Source organism: Lolium rigidum, unplaced genomic scaffold (genome assembly GCF_022539505.1).
Source record: "Lolium rigidum isolate FL_2022 unplaced genomic scaffold, APGP_CSIRO_Lrig_0.1 contig_32025_1, whole genome shotgun sequence".
NCBI classification, from domain to species: Eukaryota; Viridiplantae; Streptophyta; class Magnoliopsida; order Poales; family Poaceae; genus Lolium; species Lolium rigidum.
The window spans coordinates 54895-68436 of NW_025900187.1; the positions used below are offsets into that span (position 1 = coordinate 54895).

Consider the following 13542-nt stretch of genomic DNA (forward strand, 5'->3'; position numbering starts at 1 on the left):
GAATCTTGATGAGCAGTTCTTTGTTCATCCTAAATCAGTGCCAAAAATCCTTTGGCATATTTGTGTTGCCTGAGAAGTAGAAGGAGTCAAGCATCAGTGTGCTGGCTTGCCGATGGCGGTCCTTGTTTGGCGCATTCCCAACCCTCGACCCGCCATGCCGAGGCACGCTGACGGCAAGCAGGTGCTAGCAAAGGTGGAGAAGGTTGGCCAGCATCAGCAACTTTTGTTGCCGCATGGCGGTGGCATTGGCTTCCTCCTGTATGATCAATTGTGCCATCATCTCGTTGCCGCTCTCCATCGTGGCAATCTGTTGAACACCTTGTGGATGGTGGGTGCCGGGGAAGACGCCGATGCCGAAGGTAGGTTCGGCAACCAGATAGTGCGAGATGGTGAATGTATCGGCATTGGCTACGGCAGCGTTTTTTGGATGGGCAGGCAAAGGTCAGGCACGGGGGAGGAGAGCGGCGACGTCGGCGATGGCTATTTGGAGGGGTTGGAGTTGGATTGGGAGAGGGCGGAGTGGATGGAGAATAGAGGGGTTTGGCTGCCAAGACGGTCCCAGGCAAAATCCTACGTGGACGGAAGTGTTGACGACTCAACGAAACTCGATCCTTCCACGTCGCGGCTGGTAGATGGTTGTCGGTGATTTTATTAGACTCCAAAATTAGCTGATTAGTTTTAGAGCGCTATGTGTGAGCCTAAAAACGAAACCAACCTCCAAATGGCTATTAGATTGCCACGGGGCACGTTGGTGGAGATACTCTAATGGCAATAGAACAGGTTACATGCTTACTCGAACAGGTCAACTTGACCTGCCGCCGCACGCATCAACAAATTTCCGGCGCCGTCCCTACTCCCTAGCTCAGTCCAACTTCGAGACCACGCAACCTAAACAGCAACCCAAAGAGTTCAACTTTGGATAAAAACTGTAGACCGGAGTAATATCCGTCGGCGGCCGCTGCTGGTTTGTCTCTGTAGTCTGTATGTAGTCTGTATTGAGTGGTTGATTGTTCGGGACTCGGTAGCGGTGGTGAAAGTTCCTCACGCCTTATCTTGTCGGGATGGAAGAACAACCAATGTGTACTCCCTACATCATTAGTACGTACATCGCTCCGGTAGGTCAGGCAAGCACAGGCCGTCGACCGCCACAGCCCACAGGTATGGGATCCACGTCCGCCGCGTCGCTGATTTCGCTCGCCGTACTCCTGCCGTTTCTTTTGCTCGTGGCAGCCAGCAGCGCAGGGCTGCCCAACTGCCCGACCAGCTGCGGCGACGTGAACAGCGTGCCGTACCCGTTCGGTATCGGCGCCGGCTGCTACCACTCGCCGGGGTTCAACCTTACCTGCGACAGGACCCGCGACCCGCCGCGCCTGCTCCTCGGCGACGGCGGCGTCTTCCACGTGCTCAACATCTCCCTCGCCAACGCCACCATGCGCGCCGCCCGCATCGGAGGCATCAACATCACCTCCCTCGACGGCCTCCGCGGCGCCGTCGACGGCCGCGCCGCGTGGCGGGGCCTCGGCGGCGACGGCGGGCCGTACGCGCTGTCGGACGGCAGCAACGAGCTGCTGATCGTCAGGTGCTGCGACGTGCTCGCGCAGCTGACCGCAGGCGCGGGGGAAACCGGGAGCGGCAACGTCACCATCAGCGGCTGCGCCTCCTTCTGCCCCGGCACGGCCTCCGGGCGCGCCCTGCTGTCCCTCAGCGACGGCCGGTGCACGGGCGTCGGGTGCTGCCAGATGCCCATCAGCATCGGCCGTGCCTCCTACGACGTGCAGTACAGGCGGCTCGACGTGAGCCGGCCGCCGGAACATGACCCCGCCGGGCTGCCCCTCGTGCTCATCGCCGAGCAGGGGTGGCTCCGGCAGCAGGCTGCCTCCACCAGAGGCTCGCCGCTGCCCGTCAACCTCGATGAGACGCCGGTGCCCGTGCTGCTGGGCTGGGCAATCGGATCAGCACCTCTCGGACAAGACGGTACGCTGCTCGACAATTCGACCTGCTCCGGGAACGCCGCGCCCGGCCGCAGCGCTTGCAAGAGCCGCCACAGCTCGTGCCGCGACTTCGCCACGGCCGTTCGCAGCGGCTACGTGTGCGACTGCCAACAGGGCTACGCCGGAAACCCGTACCTTGCCAAAGGATGCCAAGGTTGGTTAAATCAGATTCAGTCTTTGTGATTCAGTCATTGCTCCTACAAATCGCTAAATCGTCGCGTGCGTAATTTGGCTTCAGATGTCAACGAGTGTGAGCGACCAGAAGACTACGGCTGCTTCGGCGAGTGCATCAACCAGCCTGGAACGTTTCAATGCCGGTGCCCGCCAGGCACCCAGGGAAACCATACCCAACGCAATGGCTGCGCCGTATCTCCTCTGCCTCCGGCTTCCTCTTCTTCTACAGGTGAGCAAAACCCCATTCTACTTCATTTTCTATTGATCAGAGATCAGGATCAATGCTAGTATCAGTAGGGTTTGATCTTTCATTAGTTAGATCTTAGCAGCTAGCTGGATGGCATGCGCGGCTAGATTGGTGCTGTTCAATCTCACATTTGCTCCTATGCTCTGTTAGTCCAGCCACATCTTTCATTCCTATCTCATTTTGTTTGTCCAACTATGCTCAACAAGAAACAAAGTGAGTGCCTCTGCAAATAGGGAAAACAATAGCACACTCGAAAAGACATTTCTACATCCACATAATTTCACCATTATTATTTTCTGGATGCACATAACCGGCATATTGTTGTCCAAATCTTTGGTCAAAGATTTGTCTCAAAAAACGTGTGCGTCTTATTCATGGGCACGGAGGGAGTACTAGCTTCCTGTTTTGGACTGGACTTGTTTGGTTCTGGTTTCCATTCTTTCCTAAAAAAAAGTTTCAGTCGTAACTTAAGGATTTTTTTTCCTTTTCCACATTGTAATACTTACATTTTACAATATATACTTGGACTAAATGTGAAATCTCCAGCATGCTTCATAACTTATTTGCAAGATTACCGATCTTTCCAACTCATTGCTACAATTATATAGCCATATGTTAATTTTTGCTCTAATAACACAACCGATAAATTTAGTTTGCTGCATTTAATTTCAGGTTTAAGCATTGGTATAGGGGTTAGTAGTGGTGTAGTTCTTATACTTCTGGCTCTGCTCATTGTCGTCCTCACTCGGAAGCATAAGCATCGTAGGGCTAAGAAACTGAGAGAACGGTTCTTCCAACAAAATCGCGGGCAGCTGTTGCAACAACTGGTAGCTCAAAGGGCAGACATCGCTGAAAGGATGATCATACCATTAGAGGAGCTTGAGAAAGCAACAAACAACTTTGATAAAGCTCGTGAGCTTGGTGGCGGAGGGCATGGCACCGTGTACAAAGGGATTTTGTCCGATCTCCATGTTGTAGCCATCAAGAGGTCAAAGATTGCAGTAAAGAGAGAAATTGATGAATTCATAAATGAAGTCGCTATACTTTCTCAAATAAATCACAGAAACGTGGTGAAGCTTTTTGGATGCTGCCTTGAGACAGAAGTGCCGCTGCTCGTCTACGAGTTTATTCCAAATGGAACACTTTACGACCATCTTCATGTCATAGGACCAAGATCATTGTCATGGCAGGATAGGTTGAGGATCGCAATTGAGATGGCCAGAGCTATCGCCTATCTTCACTCAGCTGTGTCAGTCCCTATAATACATAGAGATATCAAGTCCACCAATGTACTTCTTGATGATACTCTAACATCGAAGGTTGCAGACTTCGGAGCTTCAAGGCACATTCCAGTTGACCGATCAGGCATAACCACAAAAGTACAAGGAACTATTGGATACCTAGACCCTACTTACTATTACACAAGGCGACTTACAGAAAAGAGCGATGTCTATAGCTTTGGGGTCATTCTTGTAGAACTCCTTACTAGAAAGAAGCCATTTTCATACATGTCCTTGGAAGATGAAGGCTTGGTAGCACATTTTGCCACTTTGCTTACAAAAGGAAGTTTGACAGACATATTGGACCTGCAAGTTTCCGAGGAGGGGGGCAAAGAAGTTGAAGAAGTGGCTGCATTAGCTGCAACATGCATAACACTAACAGGTGAAGATCGGCCCACAATGAGACAAATAGAGATGGCGCTTGAGAGCATCCAAGCATCCGGAGGCCATGTTGCTGCGATTCAGAAATCTGAGGAGGATATTATAGAAAGGAATTTGCCAACAACCCAAGGAGCAAGGAACAATCAAGAGGTTACTCGAATATATAGTTTGGAGGATGAGTTCATGTTATCTGCAAGGTACCCTCGATAGGTTTGGTTACCTTCTGTAGGCTGAACAGATTATACGAGTAACCAAAAGCTCATTTCCCCCCTTTAATCGTAATGGTGTATCGACTTTGTGCAGTGTAAGTAACATAGCGTTGTCGTATCAAGAATATTGAAAACTCAGAACACATTCTTAAAAACATGAGTACTAGCTGTTTCGTTCTTTGTTATCTTTTTTATGTGTACATGTGCCAAAAATCGTTTGATGATGCTGTGCGCAAGGAAAGCATTATGGGAAAAGACCTAGTTCATCCACTGTAAATGGGCATGCATTCCTCCTTTTAGAGCTTGAAGAACGGGGTTCACACACCTGGATGGCCGGGTCGGTTTGGAACAATACTATCGAGCCCAATCCATACGAACGTACGTCTTTTTCACCCAGTTCATCTCCCAGTTCTGGTTTGAACCCATAGTTCCAAACCGTGTAAAACCCATGTGCACTGCGCAGGAGCTGACTAGCGCTCGCTGCAGCCTGTTTCCATCACCGAGACAGCTACAGGTACAACATCATTGGCTGCTACTCCAGATTTGCATCTTACAACACTAGTAGCTGCCATACATTTTTCATTCCATTCACCTACACGCACACAAACAAACTTGACAGTCTTTTTCATGCCATGAAAGGACCAAATAAAATCTAGCACTGCTACAAAACACAACAATATTTCAACAGCCTTTCTAATGTCGTAACATGATATTGAAATTTCTAGCACGGAGCATGATTCAACATTTGGACGGAAGATTAACTAGGCAGCACCCGCCTTTCGACATTGAAAGCATATAAGAATGAGGGAGGAGCACCACGCCTCCAGCAGCAGCTCCATTGTCCTTCCTGATTATGCCCCTACCTGAAGACATCTCCAATTTTCTAAAAACACTGATCCTCCTTACGTTCCCTGTTCAGGATAAAAGAAAACGAGAAGATACATTAGAAATACCACAAGATTGTCCCAAAAGAGCACAGAAAGACAAAATAACTTTGAATACAGAGTAAAAGTTTATTAAGTATGTTGAGGACAAACCAAATCTGCTACTGATTAAAGGAGCACACACAGTCAAGATTCTAGAAAGTGAATGTTTAAACCCAGAGAATAAAGGTAGAGGAGAAACACAAGTGGCAATGTTTCTATAAAGTAATAGAAATATGCATCGACTGTGAAGTAGCAAAGGAACCATTTCATTACCGTGTTTTTTATCAGTTAAGACCTTTTTCACAGGAGACCACTCCATTAGACCACCGGGCTTCAACATGCACATAAACGTACATGTTAAGCAACACAAATTAGGTATATAAATACAGAATGTACTAAATCATAGTGTACTATACCTTCTTTGTTTGGAATTTTTATAAGCCAATCCTTCCCGCAGACTAAAGCTTCAAGCGATGTTGGTTTTAGCGATGTTTGTGTGTCTCCTAGTATCCTTCCACTGCAGATAAATGCTGATTCAGATGACACGGTGCTGAGAGGTACTGCAGGAAAATCGCGGGCCATGGTTGAAAGCACAGGGTACTTCTCGGCATCTGTTTTCCACCAAAGCAAAATATCAAAATTTTCGTTGGAGCTTTCAGATTGTTCATCCAAATACATGTCTAGCTCTGACTTTGGTTGCACATAAGCTCCCCTCCTTAATTTGTACCAAGCGAACTCCTCATCGAGCTTCCTTTTACCAAGGACCGGTGAACCCTGACAAAGCCCAGCTTGGCGAGACACAGATGATCGCTCGCTGCTTCTTTTTGCATATTCTTCATATTTCTCGAAGTACAGTTTCATCGTGTCCTTAATATATTCAACATTTTTCTCAATGTCATTGACATTGTCACAATACTTCTCATAAAAGAAGTCCAGATAATCCAATTTCTTGGTTGGGTCTAATACTGTGGCAATCACAAGCACATCATTCAGTTTAGACTCTTCCCAATAATTTGTTGAACTTTGTGCTCATTATATCCGCCAGTATCTCCATAGTCACATTGACTTTCCACTGAGGGCCTTTTAGAGCATTGCGGATGCATAATATCATGTGTAAGAAGAGATGTGCCGTGGGCTTTCTATCGGCTGACACCGCCTTTGTAGCTTCTTCAAAAGCTTTAAGAAACCCGCAAATTACTTCGGCATTTGTCCACTCTCCCTCAGTTGGTATTGGTTCAGCATTCTCACTAGCATAATTATTTAGGACCACCTTATACTTCAGAGCTTATGTGATCATCATGTACGTAGAATTCCAACGATTTGGAAAATAAAGAAGTAGACCAGACTTCTCTCGAAGGCCCAAATTGGTTGCAAGCGTATTGAATGACTGCACACGTGCACCTGAAGAATCGACGTGCCTTAGAAGGTCTCATATCTTCTCTATCACCGCACGGACATGAAATGTTCCATCTTGAACCAAAATGTTCAGAATATGCGCACAACATCTCACATGAAAATCTGCTCCATCTAACAACAAGCCATGGTCTTGATTTTTTATGAAGTTATCAACTGCTGCTATGTTGTTTGTTGCATTATCCAAGGTCAGAGTAAACAACTTGTGTTTAATACCCCACTCCGTCAAGGACCTGGTAAGAGCCTCCTCAATGGCTGCACTTGAATGTGGATACTTGAAATCCTTAAAGGATATTATCTTGTTCTTCAAGATGAAATTGGAGTCAATGTAATGAGCGGTGATACACATGTAGCCAAGTTTCTGAACGGATGTCCACATATCGGAAGTGAGCCTAACACGGGAATCAAGATCTTGCAGCTCGGTGCGCAATTGCTCCTTCATTTGCTCATAGTCATCAATACACTCATTAAGAACTGTGTGACATCCAAATACTTTGAAAGTTGGCTGCATTGACTCCATCCACTGCTCAAAGTAAGGATCCTCAAATTTTCTAAAAGGAATCTCGGCGTGGATGCAGTACTGGACCATGAGTTTACGACTTTTCACGGGATCGAAGACAAACCCAACATCAGATAGCTTCTTCTTGATTGTTGCAAGAAAACTGTTTCTAACCTCATCTTCAATTTTTGCGCATGCATCACCAACATGGTTTCTGAGGCTACTAGTGCCATACTTGCATGCTAACTTCATGGCGCAAAATTTGCATACGGCCTTGAGGACATTGTCCACTAAAACCAAATCAGGCTCAAAGTACTCCCAAACTTTAGCCCTCTACCATGCGGTGTTTGCAGAATCTCATCAGTTTCACCCATACCCGAACCATCAGACAGATTCTCGGACATGGTTCAAGCCTGTTTGCATAAAAAGGACATGTATGGAAATTAATAGACAAAAGTTTGATTTTTGAGAAAGTTGAACTATATATGATAATAAAAATTGAACTATTAACAAGCCATTTTTTCCCCAAATACCCAGCGGTTAGTGGTAGCTACTAGCTAACTGGCATGCATCCGTGCGTGCATCTCTACTAAATTATTCTGCAGCCTAGTTGCTTGCACTCAGAAACCAATTCGTTCTGGGTTATCAGCTCTATCTTGCAACATTCTATCTACTAGGTACACTACCCAGCAAGAATTCCTCAAAAAGTTCATTCCAGTGTTCATTCTTTGGGGTTCGATGGATTGTGGACGGGATAGATGGAGAGAGATACCTTTGGGGGTCGATGAGGGAGGGAGAAGCCTTCAGCGGGAAGGAGGGGACGGCGGCGCCGCAGCGGAAGCTCCGGATGGCGGCAGCATCCCGTAGACCTTAGGTCGGTCGAAGCTCGCGTGGCGTTCGGTTGACGCTGACATGCGGTTGGCGGGGAAGACGGAGAAGGAGGACGGAGGGGGAGGCGGCGCCGCCGCCGCTCGAGCTCTGGCCGCGTCTCATCTGTGGACTGTTGGGACGTACGAGTTTGGCCCGGGACTGTAGTTTGAGTTCAGTCTTAAAATGGCTTCAGACCAAACTATTTGAGCCCAAACCAGTCCAGTCCAGTCCAATCCGGTAAAAGCTATATCTCAAAACAGACAGTCTAGATACATCCATATTAGAGTCAATTAATATGAATTGGAGTGAGTATAATAGTATATTGGTTGTAATAACATCTTAGTACATTATGGAACGGAGGGTGAAATCCTCCCCATTAAGCACCCGTAAGACAATTTGGATATCTCGTCAATAAAAATATGTGCTGCTCTCGCTGTCTTTGTTGGGAACATGTCAAAAAGAACAACCTTCGCTTCGTCATTAGTAAGCGGAGATGTGAGTGCATCATTCATATCGTTTGTAAACACTCAGTCCCTAGGGTTCCCTCAGAACTTAGAAGCATAATCTTTTTCATAAATGCATCTTCATACATCGTCCCATGACTCTCGTATGCCAGAGCAAGCCGCTCAATTATGTTATTTTTACGCAATTGACTCTTTTTTTGGCGGAAAAAAGAGAGTATTGCCGCGGAAAGTCATTTTGGCTCCCGAGCACCAGTAACCTTGGCAATATTAGAAAATTGAGAGAACTCCAACCCCTCTAAATTTGTCTCAAAGTTCCGCTTACAACCCTGAACTTTACTTTGGTTCAACGTTCAACCCTGAATTCTAAAAACGGTCCAGAATCACCCCTTGCATTATCGTAAGCCGTTTTTTCTTGTCACGTAATGTATTGTATTGGTAAAATAGTGCGTACATGTATTCTATGTCTTTAACTCTTCATCTTCAACTCTATGCTTCATCCTCAACTCCTCACCGGCCGGAATAAAAATGCCTCCCCTGCGGCTCGCAGCGCTGCGTGGTGGTTGCCTCGTGCTGGCGGAAGGCTGGGACAACAGGTGATGTAGAGGGCAGACGCGGAGAGTTATTGCCCGATGGAGGCACCCCTCCGTGGTCGCCATGGCCTCGTTCCAGGGAGGAGGACGATCATGATGAGGCATAAGGTGATCATGCGATATGGAGAGAGAGGAAGTACATGTACCGTGTATGTTGTATGTTGATGAGTTGGCACAGTATATAGGGACAAAAACCGCTAACTGGCAAGAAAAACCGGTTCAAAACTTGTCAAAAAGGGTAGAAGGTTCAATTCCGAATGGTTTATAGAATTCAGGGTTGAAGATTGAACCAAAGAAAATATAAGGGTTGTAATCTGAACTTTGAGACAAGTTTAGGGGCGTAAATTAGACTTTTCTCTAGAAAATTTGAAAAATTATATTCACACGTTTCAAAAAATTATGAACACAAAATTCTAAAAGTAGGTAATGATATATGCCACTAACGTATAAAATATCAATTTTAAAATTTTATATTCCAAGCTACACAAAAATGACAAAGTCTATCTTTTTAAAGATTTGAAATCACTATGCTCAGATCTACACTTTTACTATTTTTGTGTAGCCAAACTACACTTTCTTTAATTGAAAATTTGCGCACGTTTGTGAGATACATTACTGGCTACATCATTATTTTTCCAGAACTTTCAAAAATTTAGAGATGTGATCTTTTAATTTTTTTGAATAAAGAGAATATTGGTGCGCATGTGCACCAAATCTTTGTCTGTATTACTGTCACTATCCATTAACAATGGAATACGCGACGCTGTCTCCACATTACGCCGAGGACGCTGTCCCTTTGGCCAATTATTTGGTCGATAGTGGGGTGTGATGGTGAGCCCATTTGCCTTTGCTTATCAGTTATCATCCACCGCACACACGCACGCACAATCTTTCTGTCTCCTTTTCCTTCTTCAAAAACATAAATTAATTCAGGTAGTTGCATTACAATACATCGATCCAAAGATCATGCAGCAAGAAGAGCGATCATTCAGAAACTGCCATTGAACTGGAAACTGTAACGGCTGCAGATGCATTTCTTGTGGCTTAGAAGTTTACTCGGAGGCGCAGATGTGAACCCGGGTGCACGAGAGCACCTCATTATGGAAAATTTCAAAAATACTATTTTAATTTTTTAGAACAATTTGAAAAAAGGCACGCATGTTTATCATATGTTTACACTTACTTGTGCAGATTTGGTTTAAAAAACGACCATGCGTGACCTACACATAAATTTGAAAATAGGATATCCTATTTTCGTGAACAATACACAACCAATAATTAGTGTCATTTGGAGATTTTATTATTTTTGTGTAGGCCACATACAATCGTATTTTTCCACGAAACTTGCCCAAGTAAACATCAACATAATATGTACATGAAAAAAATATTTTTTTTTAATTTTTAAATAATATTTTTTTCAATATTAGAGAAAACGGGTGCACGCGCACCCAGGTTCATCCTTGTATTTTCCGTTTGTACTCCTACTGTAGTATCTATCATCATTATTAATTGTTGCTTTCAGCAAGCACTTAATCTGATAACTGCCTTTTTCTCATCAGTGGAGTAGCACCAAACCTGTAACGGATCTACAATCCATCTCTTTCGAGCACACGCAGAAGCAGAGCTAGCACACATGATTGTCATGCAGTTGCCATATATGATGCTTCTGTTAACAGATTCAGATATGTATGACATGCGTGCATACTTGGTAGGTGATGAGTGCATGCCATTGCTATGTTGGTGTGGGAGTGAGATCATGTAACTGTCGTTGCAGCACTGCAGCATCCATATCATCTGGGGGAGGGAGATCATGCGTGTGGATCTGATGCTCTGAATCACCAGTGTAACTTTACAACAAGAACTGGCCAGTAGTTAATAGTTATAATTCTAAACTTATCTAGGATAGTATTGTTTAGAGGAATCCTTGGAATAAACTTGAGCTTGATCCCGGATCACACATTCTCGAGTTATCTCTTAAACTACTGCGAAATTCAGTATAAATCATACCATTACTATCTGTGAAATTCAGTGATGGAGTAGTCTGCTTCCCACTAGCAATGGTACCAACAGATCGGGGTATTCTTCCTCTACTTTGTAATCATGCAGGAGGAATCACCTAGCACTAAGCCACATCCGTCTTGATCTTCCTATCTAGTCTCCATTAATTAAGTTGACCCCAAATCTGGCTAGGTAGTACCCAGTTTCCTATCTCACCGACATGATTTAAAACTAATGGATCATATTTATTTTGAATCGAAAATATATTGCTGCTATTTATTTGTAAATCAGTTGTGTCCGATTCGACGTACGTGTCATGCTCGTGCATGCCTGATGGACGTCACCATATCTGTTGCATTGCATCATATCACCGGCCGTTGCTACACCAATTTCCTCTGTCACGTATACTTCCTTTCTTCCCAGAGCAAACCATTTTGCTCGGCTCACTAAGTGATCATTTCACCATGAATCCATCCTCGTCGCCACCTCATCCGCAGCAGCTGCAAGAGGAAGAGCAAGAGCAAGATCATGATCATGATCAAGATAGATGCCCGACAAAGAAGTCCGTCTGGGCGGCGGCAGCGGCGCGCGCGGTGGCCGGCGAGGCGCGGGCTCAGCGCGGCATCGCACTGCCGCTGATCGCCATGAACCTGACCTGGTTCGCCAAGCAGGCCGTGACCACCGCCTTCCTCGGCCGGCTTGGCGACCTGGAGCTGGCCGCCGGCACGCTCGGCTTCAGCTTCGCCAACGCCACGGGGTTCGCCGTGCTCACGGGACTTTGCGGCGCCATGGACCCCATCTGCGGCCAGGCGCACGGCGCCGGGAACGTGGCGCTGCTCCGCAAGACGCTGCTCATGGCCGTCGCCATGCTCCTCGTCGCCTCCGTCCCGATCGCGCTCCTCTGGCTCCACGTTGACGCCGTGCTCCTACGCGTCTTCGGCCAGCAGCTGGATATTGCGGTGGTGGCACGGAGGTACGTGGTATGCCTCCTTCCGGACCTCGCCGTCGCCTCCGTCCTCGGCCCGCTCAAGGCGTACTTGAGCTCGCAGGAGGTGACGCTCCCCACGCTCTTCGCCTCCGCCGTGGGGCTCGCCGCCCACATACCGCTCACCGTGTGGCTGTCAAGAACGAGGGGCGTCGGGGGCGCCGCAGCCGCCGTCTGGCTCAGCGACCTCGCCACCGCCGCCGTGCTCGCCGCCTACGTCCTCTTCCTCGCGAAGAAGCACGATGGCAAGGCGGAGGCGCCACCGTGCGGGCGGTGGTGGTGGCCAGAGAAGACGGCGGCAGCGGACTGGATGCGGCTGATCCGTCTGGCCGTGCCGTGCTGCCTGAACACGTGTCTCGAGTGGTGGTGCTACGAGATCCTGGTCCTCCTGACCGGCCGCCTGCCCGAAGCCCGGCGCGCGGTGGCGGTGATCGCGGTCACGCTCAACTTCGACTACCTCCTCTTCGCCGCCATGCTATCCCTCTCCGTCAGCGCCTCCGTGCGCGTCTCCAACTCCCTCGGCGCAGGCGACGCCTCGGCCGCACGCCGCGCAGCCGTGGTCTCCATTGCCTTCTCCGTCCTCGCGGGCGCCGTCGGAGGCGCGCTGATGCTGGCCTCGCGGCAGCAGTGGGCGCGGCTGTACACGCGCGGCGCGGAGGTGCGGGACGGCGTGGCGAAGGCGATGAGGGTGATGGCGGCGCTCGAGGTGGTGAACTTCCCGCTGAACGTGTGCGGCGGCATCGTGCGGGGCACGGCGAGGCCGGCCGTGGGCATGTACGCCGTGCTCGGCGGGTTTTACCTGGTGGCGTTGCCTGTGGGCGTGGTGCTGGGGTTCAGGGCCCGGCGAGGGGTGGAGGGGCTATTAGCCGGATTCATCGTCGGCGCGGCGGCGAGTTTGGCGGTGCTGGTCGTGGTGATCGCGCGCATGGACTGGAAGGCCGAGGCGGACAAGGCGCGTGTGCGAGTCGCCGTTGCTACCGTCCAAGATGACCTCGGCTCGGGCAAGGAGAAGGCGTCATCCGGGAATGCCGGCGACGTTTGAGCATAACTTCATCAGTAGCTGCATACTCGACAGAATTTCGTACAGTAGTAGTATAAAAGATGAAACTTCGGAAATTTTGTTGTGAATCGGCAAATAATTTGTGTCTAAAGAAGCTGATCAGTAATTAATTTCTCCGAGTCTGGCTATTAACTCCACTGGTTTACTCACTCCGGTAGCTGTACTAGAGGAAAAAATAACATAACCAAAAACTTATGTTCCAGTGTACCATCACGAAGATTGGGAAAATTTGAATGCTAAAATAAGTGTAGCACTCTCATTTTCACCCGGATCACAAGTAGTCCCTTCATATCGGTTTACTTTTTTTTTTTTGATTGCAGGGGCCACATGGCCCCAAATTTCATTTAAAAAATTGGAGTCTGTTTATACAAGAAAGAAAAACAGGCGCTCTAAAAGACATAGAAACTAAACCTCTACAGGCTTAGCCACATAAAACTAGATAAAACCATCTAAAC

General features: G+C 47.7%; 2 protein-coding genes across 2 annotated transcripts; both read left to right on the top strand.

Moving 5' to 3' along the window:
* Window positions 1-1160: 1160 nt before the first annotated feature.
* On the top strand, window positions 1161-4443 carry LOC124680969 (wall-associated receptor kinase 5-like). Its single transcript, XM_047215979.1, has 3 exons — window positions 1161-2145; window positions 2230-2394; window positions 3085-4443. The coding sequence occupies exons 1-3, from the start codon at window positions 1161-1163 to the stop codon at window positions 4281-4283; spliced, it is 2349 nt and encodes a 782-aa protein (XP_047071935.1). The 3' UTR covers window positions 4284-4443.
* Window positions 4444-11506: 7063 nt separating this feature from the next.
* Window positions 11507-13219, top strand: LOC124680970 (protein DETOXIFICATION 56-like). Its single transcript, XM_047215980.1, has one exon. It carries the CDS (start codon window positions 11507-11509, stop codon window positions 13067-13069), a length of 1563 nt encoding a protein of 520 aa, XP_047071936.1. The 3' UTR covers window positions 13070-13219.
* The last annotated feature ends 323 nt before the right edge of the window (window positions 13220-13542 follow it).

Coding starts and splice junctions, on each gene's coding strand:
- LOC124680969 (XM_047215979.1), top strand. CDS start 1,161: ATGGGATCCACGTCCGCCGCGTCGCTGATTTCGCTCGCCGTACTCCTG. Junction 2,146..2,229: donor CCTTGCCAAAGGATGCCAAG/GTTGGTTAAATC, acceptor ATTTGGCTTCAG/ATGTCAACGAGTGTGAGCGA. Junction 2,395..3,084: donor GGCTTCCTCTTCTTCTACAG/GTGAGCAAAACC, acceptor ATTTAATTTCAG/GTTTAAGCATTGGTATAGGG.
- LOC124680970 (XM_047215980.1), top strand. CDS start 11,507: ATGAATCCATCCTCGTCGCCACCTCATCCGCAGCAGCTGCAAGAGGAA.